The following is an 18697-nucleotide window of genomic DNA, read 5'->3' as shown; positions in this document are numbered from 1 at the left end:
GACGCAATCCCTAATGGTTCGCACTTTATATGGCCAATGGAAGCGAGGGTCTCCTAGGCGCGTCATGGATTTTTTCACGGCAGCGCGCTCGCCTCGGTTACCCGTCGGATGTACTTTATATGGGCATCTGTTGATAACCCTTCTGAAAAACAGCCCCCATGGGAGTAATGTTATAGTAATGTGAAGCAAGAACAACATGTTCAAGAGTAATTTATCAACACAGCTTTTTCCAACAAAAAAAATCATTATATAATGTATTTGATTGGTGGTCTTGGCCTGATACCAGTAGCTAAATATAAGGCTATTTGAGGCATGGCTGTTAGCCTTTTAGCCATATCATTTTTGTTAAAATGATTAATAAATAAAAAATTGGAACAGTATCAAATGCACATTTTTTATTTAACCTTTAATGAGCCTAGAGGTGAATCTATTTTGCAAGAGAGACATGTTCAAGAAAGCAGCAGTCCACTTACACAAGAACATGCAATTCCCTTCCACTTAATAATAGATGCCACACACACAATTAGCCTAGTAATAGTAAGACAATGCAACAACTCAATGGCACCGATATTTTATGAATTTCATGGGTTTCTCAGTTTCTGTTTTTTCATTAGCCTAGTGTACAGTGACCTGTTGACAGTAGTCAGATTTGCATTCATATTCGGTTGTTCAAATTATAACAATTATGCAAACAAATGTGGTACAAATAAACACAGCCTAAACACAACCTACACATGTGTCTAGTCATAAATAGTAGTCTAAATATAGTGTAGGAGGCTACTACATGTTATCCGCAGCTCTTGTGGGGCGTTTGGCATAGGAGGAGCTCATGGAAGAATTTACACTCAGATGACAGCGAGCCACTGACGTCAGCGAAGTTATAATAAAGCGGCTTCTACAGGCGCGTTCGTGTCTGTGTGTGAAGTTTGGAGAATCTAGGCCCTAACGGTAAAGTAAGGTCCAAAGTTGTGGCAATCAAATTAAAGAGTCTCTAAACGTCTTAAGATCAATAATAAGCAACAACATGGAGGTCAGCGCTGAGGCCAAGAGGATTATGGTCCACGCTCTAGGCAAGCTATACAGCTCGCGCGCCCAGCGCGGGGGACACCGTCTCCACCGGAGCCTGCTGCTCACGCTCGTAATGCAGTCCGCTCGGGATATCTACCACGCATCGCAGGCCAGTTGTGAAACCACGACAGCAGCAGAGACGATCCAGCAAGAGTCGCCGATGGAGGAAACAACTGGAGATCGTTTGGAGAGGGAGGTTTCCTCGTCTCTGTCTGGACTACCCGCGACCCCCCAGCCCCAGGAGATTGCAGTATCCTCCGAGGACGAAACGAACTCACACCCGCTGCACTGCAGTGTAACAGCAGGTAGAGAAGACAAGGAGAACCGGGGCCCGTCGAGGCCTGACCGAAACGCCAGGAAGAGACGGGGCAAGGCGGCCGCGGAGCCCGACTTCCTCCCCTGCAAGAAAGCGAAAATGGAGCAAGGGAGAAATACCGTCATGCGGAGCTCGGTGAACTGCCACCGTGTCAGTGGGGACTCCCTGGTCTCATCGGTGCCCATGTTAAGAGCCATTGCTGCGTTTTGAAGGGACAATGAAGAGTTTGCTTTGATTTGGGTTCATAAATACAATTTTGTGACGGAGCAGGAGGAATGCGTTATGGGCAAACTATCCGGGTATGAGCCGGGTAGAGATACAGGAGGCCGCATATGCGTTCAGACACTATAGAACGCTGTGGTCTCTAATGTTGGAAACGGGGCTGTCCCGGGAACTCAGTGGAGGTTTCTCCGAAAGTTGGAGCTTGTTTTGTGAAAAAGGTGACTGACTGATCGTTACGGTAAAATAGTTCATGTTCTCCCGCTGTGACTTTCCCCGGTGGCTGTGCACCAAAAGCGGGAGCTGGAAGAACATTGGTCTAATACTTTCTAGGGCTGGGCCTGGTCGAAAAGGACTGAAAACAATACACAGCACAAGGATAAACCGACTGAATAGTGCTGGTTACAAGGACTTTTATAGCCTACACGTGCGCCATGATGCTGAAAATACTAGACCAACCATTTGCTATTAATCACTGCCGTGGGTCCTAGTAATCTAAACATTTGACCTATTACATAAATTGATCCATTAAATGTTCTGAATGTTCTACCGTATTCACATGTATATTTTGTTAATTTAGAATTGTACGTTAATTGGTTAAACTGTGGAACTTTTCTTCCATAAGAACCAAGATGAATTGTATCAACACTGATAACCAAAAATGTGAAACAAACCATTCCAATGACACTACCTCAGTTTTATTTATTAAAACGTTTTATAATGAACTTGAATCTTTTCTCGTTTCCTTTTAACTTGTTGTAGCCTTGTGGAAACTATTCATCATGATATGGGTGTCCACTGGGCACACACTGGTTGAATCAACCTTGTTTCCACTTCATTTCAACCCCCCAAAATCTGTTTTAACGTGGAAGACTGATTGGATTTTTTTTCACACAACATTTGACTTAAATCCTGATGACATGGTCATATTTTAGCTGAATTCACATTAGTTGACAACTCGACCAAACGTAAATAAAAAAATAACATCTCTACCCAGTGGTTGGGCGGATGTGGGTGTGGTATGGAGTCCGCGTGACTAAAGAAACAAGGTTAGTAAGAATATTGCCCCCTGGAGTGTGTGGGGAGGAAACGGCAATGCTTGTGATGAGTCGGAAGCACGCTGTGTCATCGCTATTCTCTCGCTCTCTCTCACACACACACACACACACACACACACTGGTTATATTTCCAGGAGGTTACGCTGTTGTCAAGAATGGAACGCAGGACAAACACTATTTCCCGGTCATGAAATTACGTTAGGAATGGGTACAATGTATCACTTTGGTTGTTCACCTAGGGAAAATTGAGAGAGAGGGTCTATTGTGCCACCCTGGCAGCTGTGGAGTACGGTCAGACACGGGACACTGTTCTCCTAGTGGCATGCAGGGGCATCGGCCTGACCACCCCAATCACATTCTGGGCATGACTGCATGACTGGCCCATGCATCTGGACCAAGATCCTGGTCGGATAATCAAGACAAAAAGGTCGCGTGAAACGGCAATAAGGGGCTGCTGGAGCTGCTTTCATTGGGGTTTACAAATGGGTGTTTGTTTTTGTGCTGCTGGGGGCCGATTCCGACATGTAAATGGCATTTCATTCCCTTTGTATCCACTTTTTTCTCTATGCTTATTCTGACCTTGAATTGAATGAGAATAGCACCTGCAATTTGTTCTAGGTGGAGATGTAAGAAATGAAGGTGTGGTGGAGGTGTGTTTGCAGGTATGCTGTATAATGACCTTCACTAATTCCCTCATTTCCACCACATTTATGTGCGAGGAAACCATAAATAAGGTCGAGCAAACCTGCCGGTTCCAAGTGTAAAAACCTCTACTTTCTTTGTGAAGGAAAAGCAGCCAACAAGTGCTCAGCATACAGTTGAAGTCAGAAGTTTACATACACTTAGGTTGGGGTCATTAAAACTAGTCTTTCAACCACTCCACAATTTTCTTGTTGACTATAGTTTTGGCAAGTCGGTTAGGACATCTACTTTGTGCATGACACAGGTCATTTTTCCAACAATTGTTTACAGATTATTTCACTTCACTGTATCACAATTCCAGTGGGTCGGAAGTTTACATACACTAAATTGGCTGTGACTTTAAATAGCTTGGAAAATTCCAGAAAGTGATGTCATGGCTTTAAAAGATTCTGACAGGCTTATTGACATCATTTGAGTCAATTGGAGGTGTACCTGTGGATGTTTTTCAGGAAAGAAAGAGACGCATACTGTCTCCTAGAGGTACTTTGTGCAAATCAATCCCAGAACAACAGGAAAGGACCTTGTGAAGATGCTGGAGGAAACAGGTACAGAAGTATCTATAACCACAGTAAAATGAGTCCTATATCAACATAACCCAGCAAGGAAGAAGCTCCTACTCCAAAATCGCCATAAAAAGCCAGACTACAGTTTGCAACTGCATACTCATATTAAATGAGTCCTATATCAACATAACCTGAAAGGCCGCTCGGGAAGAAAGAAGCCACTGCTCCAAAACCGTCATAAAAAAGCCAGACTATGGTTTCCAACTGCACATGGGGACAAAAATCGTACTTTTTGAAGAAATGTCCTCTGGTCTGATGAAACAAAAATAGGACTGTTTGGCCATAATGACCATTGTAATGTTTGGAGGAAAAAGGGGAGGCTGGCAAGCCAAAGAATACCATCCCAACAGTGAAGCACGGGGGTGGCAGCATCATGTTGTGGAGGTGCTTTGCTGCAGGAGGGACTGGGGCACTTCACAAAATAGATGGCATCATGAGGCAGGGAAATTATGTGGATATATTGAAGCAACATCTCAAGACATCCGTCGGAAAGTTAAAGCTTGGTCGCAAATGGGTCTTCCAAATGGTCAATGACCCCAAACATACTTCCAAAGTTGCGGCAAAATGGCTTAAGGACAACAAAGTCAAGGTATTAGAGTGGCCATCACAAAGCCCTCAAATCTATAGGAAATTTTTGGGCAGAACTGAAAAAGCATGTGCGAGCAAGGAGGCCTACAAACCTGACTCAGTTACACCAGCTCTGTCAGGAGGAATGGGCTAAAATTCACCCAACTTATTGTGCAAAGCTTGTGGAAGGCTACCCAAAATGCTTGACCCAAGTTAAACAATTTAAAGGCAATGCTACCAAATACTAATTGAGTGTATGTAAAATTCTGACCAACTGGGAATATGATGAAATAAATAAAAGCTTAAATAAATCACTCTCTCTACTATTATTTGGACATTTCACATTCTTAAAATAAAGTGGTGAAGACAGGGAATTTCTACTCGGATTAAATGTCAAGAGTTGTGAAAAATTGAGTTTAAATGTATTTGGCTAAGATGTATGTAAACTTCCGGCTTCAACTGTATGTGGGAACTCCTTCAAGACTGTCGGAAAAACATTCCTCATGAAGCTGGTTGAGAGAATGCCTAGAGTGTACAAAGCTGTCATCAAGGAAAAGGGTGGCTACTTTGAAGAATCTAACATTTGAAATATATTTTGATTTTACACTTTTTTGCTTACTACAGGATTCCATATATGTTATTTCATAGTGTTGATTGTCTTTATAATTATTCTACAATGTAGAAATGAGTAAAAAATAAAGCAAAACCTTCGAATTAATAGGTTTGTACAAACGTTTGAATGGTACTGTATGTAAATAAGTTATTTCTGTTTCTTATTTGTAAGAAATTTGCACACTTTTCTAAAAACCTGTTTTTGCTTGGTCATTATGGGGTATTGTGTGTAAATTGATGAGGGGAAAACATGTGGGAAAAGGGATGGTTCTGAATACATTACAAATGCAGTGTCTTAGCTGTTGATAAGAGCTAGTTAAAGGAGTCATCCGTTTGGAGAAGGGATGGTTCTAAATACATTACAAATGCAGTGTCTTAGCTGTTGATAAGAGCTAGTTAAAGGAGTCATCCGTTTGGAGAAGGGATGGTTCTAAATACATTACAAATGCAGTGTCTTAGCTGTTGATAAGAGCTAGTTAAAGGAGTCATCCGTTTGGAGAAGGGATGGTTCTGAATACATTACAAATGCAGTGTCTTAGCTGTTGATAAGAGCTAGTTAAAGGAGTCATCCGTTTGGAGAAGGGATGGTTCTAAATACATTACAAATGCAGTGTCTTAGCTGTTGATAAGAGCTAGTTAAAGGAGTCATCCGTTTGGAGAAGGGATGGTTCTAAATACATTACAAATGCAGTGTCTTAGCTGTTGATAAGAGCTAGTTAAAGGAGTCATCCGTTTGGAGAAGGGATGGTTCTAAATACATTACAAATGCAGTGTCTTAGCTGTTGATAAGAGCTAGTTAAAGGAGTCATCCGTTTGGAGAAGGGATGGTTCTAAATACATTACAAATGCAGTGTCTTAGCTGTTGATAAGAGCTAGTTAAAGGAGTCATCCGTTTGGAGAAGGGATGGTTCTGAATACATTACAAATGCAGTGTCTTAGCTGTTGATAAGAGCTAGTTAAAGGAGTCATCCGTTTGGAGAAGGGATGGTTCTAAATACATTACAAATGCAGTGTCTTAGCTGTTGATAAGAGCTAGTTAAAGGAGTCATCCGTTTGGAGAAGGGATGGTTCTAAATACATTACAAATGCAGTGTCTTAGCTGTTGATAAGAGCTAGTTAAAGGAGTCATCCGTTTGGAGAAGGGATGGTTCTAAATACATTACAAATGCAGTGTCTTAGCTGTTGATAAGAGCTAGTTAAAGGAGTCATCCGTTTGGAGAAGGGATGGTTCTAAATACATTACAAATGCAGTGTCTTAGCTGTTGATAAGAGCTAGTTAAAGGAGTCATCCGTTTGGAGAAGGGATTGTAATTTAAAAAAGCAACTGTTTTGGATTATTTTTCCTTATGATCCCTGGAGGCAAATGTGAAACCAGTAATATGGAAGCAAACTGAAAATCATATCAACATGACATGTATTGTTGCCCCTGTGACATTATGAAAAAATATATGTTTTAATTTTGTGCCCAGAGAATTTGCATTGATTAAATTTGGAGACACAAACTATAGGGCTGGACCAACCGAGTAGATGTATGTGCTATAGAATGTTTTAATTATATGCCTAGGCTTTTCTCTGTTTTATTTTACAGCCACTTTCAGTAATACCCACATAAATGTATAACTGTCACTTTAGTGTTTGTATTCTTCAATTTGTAGCTTACATTTCACATCATTCCATATACAGTTCCATGATTCGTGAGGATTACAGGACTATTGTTCAACCCTTATTGTACACTTGTTTCCAGCTTCCAATATCTCATGGTTTGAACTTGGATATGACAACTTTCAGGATGAATCAAACCAATGTATTTTGATTAATCAATATATTTCATGTGTAAAGGCTCTCCTCACCACAAAAATACAAGATCAGAGTATTTTGAAATCTACCAGTTGCTGAAACAGAGTCAAATATGCAGATACCGTATTTGGTGGGTTTCTTTCATTGATCCCTATATTCTGAACCCATTGTATTCTATTCTCAATGTATTCTAGTGAGTCAGTTGACAAAATTTGAATTAAAGGTGCACCATATTTAAAGGGATGGCTTAAGATAAATGTATTGATAACACTATTGAATGAAACCTCCACAAGAAAATATGTTTGCAAGCAAGTGGGAGGGTTTTCAGAGGTTGAATTAAATGTATTCAAGGGAACCACGCCTGCAACGCCCGTTACACACCTGCATAAGGTAAGTCTGAATACCAACAACTGAGAATTGAATAGGAAAAGTAACTGAACTAAATGACTATCGCCCCGCAGCACTCACTTCTGCCACCATTAACTGCTTTTAGAGGCTAATCAAGCATCATATCACCTCAACCTTACCTGGCACCCTAGACACACTTAAATTTTCTTACCGCCCCAATAGATCCACAGACGAAGCAATTGCCATCACTCTGCACACTGCCCTATCCCATCTGGACAAGAGGAATACCTATGTAAAAATACTGAGACTATTGGCATTGTCCCCAACCCACGCCCCATTTTTACGCTGCTGCTACTCTCTGTTTATTATCCATGCATAGTCACTTTACCTCAAATCAAATCTATTTACTGTATATAGCCCTTCATACATCAGCTGATATCTCAAAGTGCTGTACAGAAACCCAGCCTAAAACCCCGAACAGCAAGCAATGTAGGTGTAGAAGCACGGTGGCTAGGATAAACTCCCTAGAAAGGCCAAAACCTAGGAAGAAACCTAGAGAGGAACCAGGCTATGTGGGGTGGCCAGTCCTCTTCTGGCTGTGCCGGGTGGAGATTATAACAGAACATGGCCAAGATGTTCAAATGTTCATAAATGACCAGCATGGTCCAATAATAATAATCACAGTTGAAACTGGAGCAGGAGCACGGCCAGGTGGACTGGGGACAGCAAGGAGTCATCATGCCAGGTAGTCCTGAGGCATGGTCCTAGGGCTCAGGTCCTCCGAGAGAGAGAAAGAAAGAGTGAAGGAGAGAATTAGAGAGAGCATACTTAAATTCACACAGGACACCGGATAGGACAGGATAAGTACTCCAGATATAACAAACTGACCTAGCCACCCGACACAAACTACTGCAGCATAAATACTGGAGGCTGAGACAGGACAGGAGGGGTCAGGAAACACTGTGGCCCCATCCGATGATACCCCCGGACAGGGCCAAACAGGAAGGATATAACCCCACAACTTTGCCAAAGCACAGCACCCACACCACTAGAGGGATATCTTCAACCACCAACTTACCATCCTGAGACAAGGCTGAGTATAGCCCACAAAGATCTCTGCCATGGCACAACCCAAGGGGGGGGTGCCAACCCAGACAGGAAGATCACATCAGTGACTGAACCCACTCAAGTGACGCACCCCTCCTAGGGACAGCATGAAAGAGCACCAGTAAGCCAGTGACTCAGCCCCTGTAATAGGGTTAGAGGCAGAGAATCCCAGTGGAAAGAGGGGAACCGGCCAGGTCAGAGACTGCAAGGGCGGTTCGTTGCTTCAGAGCCTTTCCATTCACCTTCACACTCCTGGGCCAGACTACACTCAATCATATGACCCACTGAAGAGATGAGTCTTCAGTAAAGGCTTAAAGGTTGAGACCGAGTTTGCGTCTCTCACATGGGTAGGCAGACCATTCCATAAAAATTGAGCTCTATAGGAGAAAGCCCTACCTCCAGCTGTTTGCTTAGAAATTCTAGGGACAATTAGGAGGCCTGCGTCTTGTGACCGTAGCGTATGTGTAGGTATGTACGGCAGGACCAAATCAGAGAGATAGGTAGGAGCAAGCCCATGTAATGCTTTGTAGGTTAGCAGTAAAATCTTGAAATCAGCCCTTGCCTTGACAGGAAGCCAGTGTAGGGAGGCCAGCAGTGGAGCAATATGATCCAATTATTTGGTTCTAGTCAGGATTCTAGCAGCTGTATTTAGCACTAACTGAAGTTTATTTAGTGCTTTATCCGGGTAGCCGGAAAGTAGAGCATTGCAGTAGTCTAACCTAGAAGTAACAAAAGCATGGATTAATTTTTTTGCATCATTTTTGGACAGAAAGTTTCTGATTTTTTCAATGTTACGTAGATGGAAAAAAGCTGCCCTTGAAACAGTCTTGATAGGTTCGTCAAAAGAGAGATCAGGGTCCAGAGTAACTCCGCGGTCCTTCACAGTGTTATTTGAGACGACTGTACAACCATTAAGATTAATTGTCAGATTCAACAGAAGATCTCTTTGTTTCTTGGGACCTAGAACAAGCATCTCTGTTTTGTCAGAGTTTAAAAGTAGAAAGTTTGCAGCCATCCACTTCCTTATGTCTGAAACACAGGCTTCTTGCGAGGGCAATTTTGGAGCTTCACCATGTTTCATTGAAATGTACAGCTGTGTGTAATCCGTATAGGAGTGAAAGTTAACATTATGTTTTCGAATGACATCCCCAAGAGGTAAAATATATAGTGAAAACAATAGTGGTCCTAAAACGTAACCTTGAGGAACACCGCAATGTACAGTTGATTTGTCAGAGGACAAACCATTCACAGAGATAAAGTGACATCTTTACGACAGATAAGATCTTTACCAGGCCAGAACTTGTCCGTGTAGACCAATTTGGGTTTCCAATCTCTCCAAATGAATGTGGTGATCGATGGTATCAAAAGGTCTAGGAGCACAAGCCTCGGTCTGATGCCATTAAAATGTCATTTACCACCTTCACAAGTGCAGTCTCAGTGCTATGATTGGGTCTAAAACCAGACTGAAGCATTTCGTACACATTGTTTGTCTTCAGGAAGGCAGTGAGTTGCTGCGCAACAGCCTTTTCTAAACATTTTGAGAGGAATGGAAGATTCGATATAGGCCGATAGTTTTTAATATTTTTTGGGTCAAGGTTTGGCTTTTTCAAGAGAGGCTTTATTACTGCCACCTTTAGTGAGTTTGGTACACATCCAGTGGATAGAGAGCCATGTATTATGTTCAACATAGGAGGGTCAAGCACAGGAAGCAGCTCTTTCAGTAGTTTCGTTGGAATAGGGTCCAGTATGCAGCTTGAAGGTTTAGAGGCCATGATTATTTTCATCATTGTGTCAAGAGATATAGTACTAAAACAAGTGTCTCTCTTGATCCTAGGTCCTGGTAGACTTGTGCAGACTCAGGACAACTGAGTCCATAATTAAGGTAAGGGCTCTTCGATACTGCACGGTACTCTTTCCAAGCTAGTCGGAAGACTTCCGGTTTGGTGTGGCGCCATTTCCGTTCCAATTTTCTGGAAGCTGCTTCAGAGCTTGGGTATTTTCTGTATACTATGGAGCTAGTTTCTTATAAGAAATGTTTTTCGTTTTTAGGGCTGAAACTGCATCTAGGGTATTGCGCAAGGTTAAATTGAGTTCCTCAGTTAGGTGGTTAACTGATTTTTGTCCTCTGACGTCCTTGGGTAGACAGAGGGAGTCTGGAAGGACATCAAGGAATCTTTGTGTTGTCTGTGAATTTATAGCACGACTTTTGATGTTCCTTGGTTGGGGTCTGAGCAGATTATTTGTTGGAATTGCAAACGTAATAAAATGGTGGTCCGATAGTCCAGGATTATGAGGAAAAACATTAAGATCCACAACATTTATTCCATGGGACAAAACTAGGTCCAGAGTATGACTGTGACAGTGAGTAGGTCCAGAGACATGTTGGACAATACCCAGAGTCGATGATGGCTCCGAAAGCCTTTTGGAGTGGTCTGTGGACTTTTCCATGTGAATATTAAAGTCACCAAAGATGAGAATATTATCTGCTATGACTACAAGGTCCGATAGGAATTCAGGGAACTCAATGAGGAACGCTCTATATGGCTCAGGAGGCCTGTAAACAGTAGCTATAAAAAGTGATTGAGTAGGCTGAATAGATTTCATGACTAGAAGCTCAAAAGACGAAAACGTCATTTTTGTTTTGTAAATTTAAATTTGCTTTCGCAAATGTTAGCAACTCCTCCGCTTTTGCAGGATGCATGGGGATATGGTCACTAGTGTAGCCAGGAGGTGAGGCCTCATTTAATACAGTAAATTCATCAGGCTTAAGCCATGTTTCAGTAAGGCCAATCACATCAAGATTATGATCAGTGATTAGTTCATTGACTATAATTGCCTTTGAAGTAAGGGATCTAACATTAAGTAGCCCTATTTTGAGATGTGAGGTATCATGATCTCTTTCAATAATGACAGGAATGGAGGAGGTCTTTATCCTAGTGAGATTGCAAAGGCGAACACCGCCATGTTTAGTTTTGCCCAACCTAGGTCGAGGCATTTTTTTTTTTTTTTTTTTTTTTTTTTCCGGTTTCGGTTGGAGCGAGTGGTCGCATCTGCACTTCGCTCCCGCGGGTAGTATAACTTTTTCATTATATTTCATTATAGCACAACGGTTTGATTTGTCTAATCTTAGCAATTTCTTCTCAGCTAGCTACATAGCCGTCTTTGTATCAAAGATAATTGCGTAATTATCGTATTTCTCCGTCCTAACGTAGTCTTCACTAGCCAGCTAGCTAACGTCCACTGATTAGCTGCACTGGAGAAACTATTACACTCAACTGAACGACTTGATTAGTGTAGTGTTAGCTAGCTACATAGCTGTCTTTGCTGTCTTCGTATCATCGTATCCAAGATAATTGTGTTGTTTAGGTTTAGAGTGTGTAGTCTTAGAGTGATTATCTTAATTTACCGAGGTTAGCTAGCCAGCTATTTGTCATCCTTAACGTAGGTGACTCTGCTAGCTAGCCAACAGCTAGCCAACGCTAGCCAACGTCTTCTGTATAGAACTCAACAACCCGGTCGCATTCACAGGTAGTATCACATTTTCACTTCATTTCATTACAGTACAACGGTTTGATTTGTTTGATCGTAGCTAGCTACATAGCTAGCTACATAGCCGTCTTTGTATCAAAGATAATTGTGTAGTCTAGAGCGATTTTCTAGGTTCGCTAGCCAGCTATTGTCGTTCTTTTAACGCAACGTAACGTAAACAACACTGCTAGCTAGCCAGCTAGCCCCCGAATAGCAACACTGCAGAAACTATTACACTCAACGGAACGACTTGATTAGTGTGGTGTCAACAACGCACCCACTGCCAGCTGGCCTACTTCAGCAGTACTGTATCATTTTAATCATTTTAGTCAATAAGATTCTTGCTACGTAGCTTAACTTTCTGAACATTCGAGACGTGTAGTCCACTTGTCATTCCAATCTCCTTTGCATTAGCGTAGCCTCTTCTGTAGCCTGTCAACTATGTGTCTGTTTATCCCTGTTCTCTCCTCTCTGCACAGACCATACAAACGCTCCACACCGCGTGGCCGCGGCCACCCTACTCTGGTGGTCCCAGCGCGCACGACCCACGTGGAGTTCCAGGTCTCCGGTAGCCTCTGGAACTGCCAATCTGCGGTCAACAAGGCAGAGTTCATCTCAGCCTATGCCTCCCTCCAGTCCCTCGACTTCTTGGCACTGACGGAAACATGGATCACCACAGACAACACTGCTACTCCTACTGCTCTCTCTTCGTCCGCCCACGTGTTCTCGCACACCCCGAGAGCGTCTGGTCAGCGGGGTGGTGGCACCGGGATCCTCATCTCTCCCAAGTGGTCATTCTCTCTTTCTCCCCTTACCCATCTGTCTATCGCCTCCTTTGAATTCCATGCTGTCACAGTTACTAGCCCTTTCAAGCTTAACATCCTTATCATTTATCGCCCTCCAGGTTCCCTCGGAGAGTTCATCAATGAGCTTGATGCCTTGATAAGCTCCTTTCCTGAGGACGGCTCACCTCTCACAGTTCTGGGCGACTTTAACCTCCCCACGTCTACCTTTGACTCTTTTCTCTCTGCTTCCTTCTTTCCACTCCTCTCCTCTTTTGACCTCACCCTCTCACCTTCCCCCCCTACTCACAAGGCAGGCAATACGCTCGACCTCATCTTTACTAGATGCTGTTCTTCCACTAACCTCATTGCAACTCCCCTCCAAGTCTCCGACCACTGCCTTGTATCCTTTTCCCTCTCGCTCTCATCCAACACCTCCCACACTGCCCCTACTCGGATGGTATCGCGCCGTCCCAACCTTCGCTCTCTCTCCCCCGCTACTCTCTCCTCTTCCATCCTATCATCTCTTCCCTCCGCTCAAACCTTCTCCCACCTATCTCCTGATTCTGCCTCCTCAACCCTCCTCTCCTCCCTCTCTGCATCCCTTGACTCTCTATGTCCCCTATCCTCCAGGCCGGCTCGGTCCTCCCTCCCGCTCCGTGGCTCGATGACTCATTGCGAGCTCACAGAACAGGGCTCCGGGCAGCCGAGCGGAAATGGAGGAAAACTCGCCTCCCTGCGGACCTGGCATCCTTTCACTCCCTCCTCTCTACATTTTCCTCCTCTGTCTCTGCTGCTAAAGCCACTTTCTACCACGCTAAATTCCAAGCATCTGCCTCTAACCCTAGGAAGCTCTTTGCCACCTTCTCCTCCCTCCTGAATCCTCTTCCCCCTCCCCCTCCTCCCCTCTCTGCAGATGACTTCGTCAACCATTTTGAAAAGAAGGTCGACGACATCCGATCCTCGTTTGCTAAGTCAAACGACACCGCTGGTTCTGCTCACACTGCCCTACCCTGTGCTCTGACCTCTTTCTCCCCTCTCTCTCCAGATGAAATCTCGCGTCTTGTGACGGCCGGCCGCCCAACAACCTGCCCGCTTGACCCTATCCCCTCCTCTCTTCTCCAGACCATTTCAGGAGACCTTCTCCCTTACCTCACCTCGCTCATCAACTCATCCCTGACCGCTGGCTACGTCCCTTCCGTCTTCAAGAGAGCGAGAGTTGCACCCCTTCTGAAAAAACCTACACTCGATCCCTCCGATGTCAACAATTCCAGACCAGTATCCCTTCTTTCTTTTCTCTCCAAAACTCTTGAACGTGCCGTCCTTGGCCAGCTCTCCCGCTATCTCTCTCTGAATGACCTTCTTGATCCAAATCAGTCAGGTTTCAAGACTAGTCATTCAACTGAGACTGCTCTCCTCTGTATCACGGAGGCGCTCCGCACTGCTAAAGCTAAATCTCTCTCCTCTGCTCTCATCCTTCTAGATCTATCGGCTGCCTTCGATACTGTGAACCATCAGATCCTCCTCTCCACCCTCTCCGAGTTGGGCATCTCCGGCGCGGCCCACGCTTGGATTGCGTCCTACCTGACAGGTCGCTCCTACCAGGTGGCGTGGCGAGAATCTGTCTCCTCACCACGCGCTCTCACCACTGGTGTCCCCAGGGCTCTGTTCTTGGCCCTCTCCTATTCTCGCTATACACCAAGTCACTTGGCTCTGTCATAACCTCACATGGTCTCTCTTATCATTGCTATGCAGACGACACACAATTAATCTTCTCCTTTCCCCCTTCTGATGACCAGGTGGCGAATCGCATCTCTGCATGTCTGGCAGACATATCAGTGTGGATGACGGATCACCACCTCAAGCTGAACCTCGGCAAGACGGAGCTGCTCTTCCTCCCGGGGAAGGACTGCCCGTTCCATGATCTCGCCATCACGGTTGACAACTCCATTGTGTCCTCCTCCCAGAGCGCCAAGAACCTTGGCGTGATCCTGGACAACACCCTGTCGTTCTCAACCAACATCAAGGCGGTGGCCCGTTCCTGTAGGTTCATGCTCTACAACATCCGCAGAGTACGACCCTGCCTCACACAGGAAGCGGCGCAGGTCCTAATCCAGGCACTTGTCATCTCCCGTCTGGATTACTGCAACTCGCTGTTGGCTGGGCTCCCTGCCTGTGCCATTAAACCCCTTCAACTCATCCAGAACGCCGCAGCCCGTCTGGTGTTCAACCTTCCCAAGTTCTCTCACGTCACCCCGCTCCTCCGTTCTCTCCACTGGCTTCCAGTTGAAGCTCGCATCCGCTACAAGACCATGGTGCTTGCCTACGGAGCTGTGAGGGGAACGGCACCTCAGTACCTCCAGGCTCTGATCAGGCCCTACACCCAAACAAGGGCACTGCGTTCATCCACCTCTGGCCTGCTCGCCTCCCTACCACTGAGGAAGTACAGCTCCCGCTCAGCCCAGTCAAAACTGTTCGCTGCCCTGGCCCCCCAATGGTGGAACAAACTCCCTCACGACGCCAGGACAGCGGAGTCAATCACCACCTTCCGGAGACACCTGAAACCCCACCTCTTTAAGGAATACCTAGGATAGGATAAGTAATCCCTCTCACCCCCCCCTCCTTAAGTTTTAGATGCACTATTGTAAAGTGACTGTTCCACTGGATGTCATAAGGTGAATGCACCAATTTGTAAGTCGCTCTGGATAAGAGCGTCTGCTAAATGACTTAAATGTAAATGTAATGTAAATGCATAGACACGGTCTCAATGGGGATAGCTAAGCTGACTACACTGACTGTATTAGTGGCAGACTCCACTATGCTGGCAGGCTGGCTAACAACCTGCTGCCTGGCCTGCAACCTATTTCATTGTGGAGCTAGAGGAGTTAGAGCCCTGTCTATCTTGGTAGATAAGATGAGAGCACCCCTCCAGCTAGGATGGAGTCCGTCACTCCTCAGCAGGTCAGGCTTGGTCCTGTTTGTGGGTGTGTCCCAGAAAGAGGGCCAATTATCTACAAATTCTATCTTTTGGGAGGGGCAGAAAACAGTTTTCAACCAGCGATTGAGTTGTGAGACTCTGCTGTAGAGCTCATCACTCCCTCTAACTGGGAGGGGGCCAGAGACAATTACTCGATGCCGACACATCTTTCTAGCTTATTTACACGCTGAAGTTATGTTGTGCTTGGTGTTCTCTGACTGTTTCATCCTAACATCATTGGTGCTGACGTGGATAACAATATCTCTATACTCTCTACACTCGCCAGTTTTAGCATTAGCCAGCACCATCTTCAGATTAGCCTTAATGTCGGTAGCCCTGCCCCCTGGTAAACAGTGTATGATCGCTGAATGATTCATTTTAAGTCTAACACTGCGGGTAATGGAGTCGCCAATGACTAGAGTTTTCAATTTGTCAGAGCTAATGGTGGGAAGTTTCGGAGTCTCAGACCCAGTAACGGGAGGAGTAGAGAAAAGTTTCTGTCGGCTGAATGAGCAACACCAGTTGAGCATTCCTACAGCATTTCCCTCCAGAAACCGTGAGAAAGTGACGCTGTTTCATCCTTTCTTACACTGAAATTACCCTTGCCTAACAATTGCGTCTGAAGTTGGGCTTGTAGCACAGCTATCTTCGCCATAAGGCGATCATTCACCTGTATATTATGAGTACAGTGACTGCAATTAGAAGGCATCATGTTAATGTTACTACTTAGCTTCGGCTGTTGGAGGTCCTGACGAACCACGTCCAGATAGAGCATCCGGAGTGAAAAAGTTTAATGAAAAAAAAGTTGAGGGAAAACAGAAATATAAACGGTAATTAAAAAGTAAAAAACGTAAAGTTGTCAGATAGCAAAGTAAGGTTGGCAACAAAACGCACAGCAACACGTAAACAAGTCTGCAAGTTGTGACCGGAAATGGCGTCAATCAATGAAGCAGGTACTGTGGATGCATTTGATACCTCTACCTACATGTACATATTGCCTCAATTACCTCGACTAACCGGTGCCCCCGCGTATTGACTCTGTCCCAGAACCTGCTGTATATAGACTCCATATCGACTCTGTACCGGAACCTGCTGTTTTTAGCCTCCATATTGACTCTGTACCGGAATCTACTGCATATAGCCTCCATATTGACTGACTAACATCCAGTAATACAAAATTGGGTTTAATTATTTATTTACTAAAATACCTAACTAATCACACAGAATTACACATACACCTAATTAAATCATAACTAGATTACAAATTACGTCATAAAGGAAAACGTCCCTAGCGGGCGGAACAGATATGACAGCTTGTTACACAAAAGAAAAGGGGCTGGGTTTGAGTGAAAGAGGGAAGACTGAGGAACAAAGGGAAGAAGCTGTGCTATCGTAAATACAGTATCTTATGCATTCTAAATTACCGCCCACTTGGAAAAGGAAAATGCAATAAATATTTACTCTGAGCTTCGCTTCGGTAGGTTGGTGGTAGATGGAAGGCCATGTTGCCCAACCGAGTCCTTTGAAGAATGTCTCTGGTTGTCAATTGGATACGTTGTAGTAACGTCGTTGGGTGATAGATGGGATACTCTGGGATACTCTGTCTGTTCCTTCCTAACCCTCGTTTGCATCTGCTGTTGCTAACTCAACGGCTAGGAGGTATCACTTCTGTAGTGAATAAGATTTCAAAGTTCATACCATTCGCAACCAAAGCTCACACTGATGTTGGCTTCGTTCTGTAGTTATTATCTGAACCATTCTGACATAGGACAGTCATCCTCACGTCCTCGGAACAGGAGTGTCATGCTGGTGAAAGAGGACCCAAAAGCGACTTGGCGAAAACAGAGTCTTTAATCCAGTAAAGTAAATACAATCAAAAAAACACAACTTTCACTCGAAATGACGAGGACAAACTGGAGACTCGATCTTGAACAGCAGGTGAACAGCAGGTTGCCTCGGGAAGGCACTTGAACCAGACAGACTCAGACACCTGCTCACCACGCAGCATCTGAGGAAAACACGACACGACAGGGCGATACACAAACACAGCACGGTGAATTCTAGACAAGGAACCGACAGAGCAGAAACGGGAAACAAGGAGAGAAATAGGGACTCTAATCAGGGAAAAGGATCGGGAACAGGTGTGGGAAGGCTAAATGATGATTAGGGGAATAGGAACAGCTGGGAGCAGGAACGGAACGATAGAGAGAAGAGAGAGCGAGAGAGTGAGAGAGGGAGGGGAGAGAGAGGGATAGAAAGAGGGAAAGAACCTAATAAGACCAGCAGAGGGAAACGAATAGAATGGGAAGCACAGGGACAAGACAAGATAATAAATGACAAAACATGACAGTACCCCCCCACTCACCGAGCGCCTCCTGGCGCACTCGAGGAGGAATCCTGGCGGCAACGGAGGAAATCATCAATGAGTGAACGGTCCAGCACGTCCCGAGACGGAACCCAACTCCTCTCCTCAGGACCGTAACCCTCCCAATCCACTAAGTATTGGTGACCCCGTCCCCGAGAACGCATGTCCATGATCTTATGTACCTTGTAAATAGGTGCGCTCTCGACAAGGACGGGAGGGGGAGGGAAGACGAACGGGAGTGCGAAGAAAGGGCTTGACACAGGAGACATGGAAGACAGGATGGACGCGACGAAGATGTCGCGGAAGAAGCAGTCGCACAGCGACAGGATTGACGACCTGGGAGACACGGAACGGACCAATGAACCGCGGAGTCAACTTACGAGAAGCTGTCGTAAGAGGAAGGTTGCGAGTGGAAAGCCACACTCTCTGGCCGCAACAATACCTTGGACTCTTAATCCTGCGTTTATTGGCGGCTCTCACAGTCTGTGCCCTGTAACGGCAAAGTGCAGACCTCACCCTCCTCCAGGTGCGCTCACAACGTTGGACAAACGCTTGAGCGGAGGGAACGCTGGACTCGGCAAGCTGGGATGAGAACAGAGGAGGCTGGTAACCCAGACTACTCTGAAACGGAGATAACCCGGTAGCAGACGAAGGAAGCGAATTGTGAGCGTATTCTGCCCAGGGGAGC

At 45.0% G+C, this 18697-nt stretch overlaps 1 protein-coding gene across 1 annotated transcript; it reads left to right on the top strand.

Moving 5' to 3' along the window:
* The first annotated feature begins 860 nt into the window (after positions 1-860).
* LOC124000108 (immediate early response gene 2 protein-like) lies at positions 861-2334 on the top strand. The gene has a single exon (XM_046306246.1). It carries the CDS (start codon positions 1025-1027, stop codon positions 1592-1594), a length of 570 nt encoding a protein of 189 aa, XP_046162202.1. The 5' UTR covers positions 861-1024; the 3' UTR covers positions 1595-2334.
* Positions 2335-18697: the final 16363 nt, after the last annotated feature.

The sequence above is a fragment of the Oncorhynchus gorbuscha genome, linkage group LG16 (assembly GCF_021184085.1).
Source record: "Oncorhynchus gorbuscha isolate QuinsamMale2020 ecotype Even-year linkage group LG16, OgorEven_v1.0, whole genome shotgun sequence".
Lineage (NCBI taxonomy): Eukaryota > Metazoa > Chordata > Actinopteri > Salmoniformes > Salmonidae > Oncorhynchus > Oncorhynchus gorbuscha.
Note: the sequence above shows the minus strand (reverse complement) of the source record. Positions and strands in the feature narration are given on the sequence as shown.

Excerpts from the sequence above, each read along its gene's own strand:
- LOC124000108 (XM_046306246.1), top strand. The coding sequence starts at position 1,025 with ATGGAGGTCAGCGCTGAGGCCAAGAGGATTATGGTCCACGCTCTAGGC.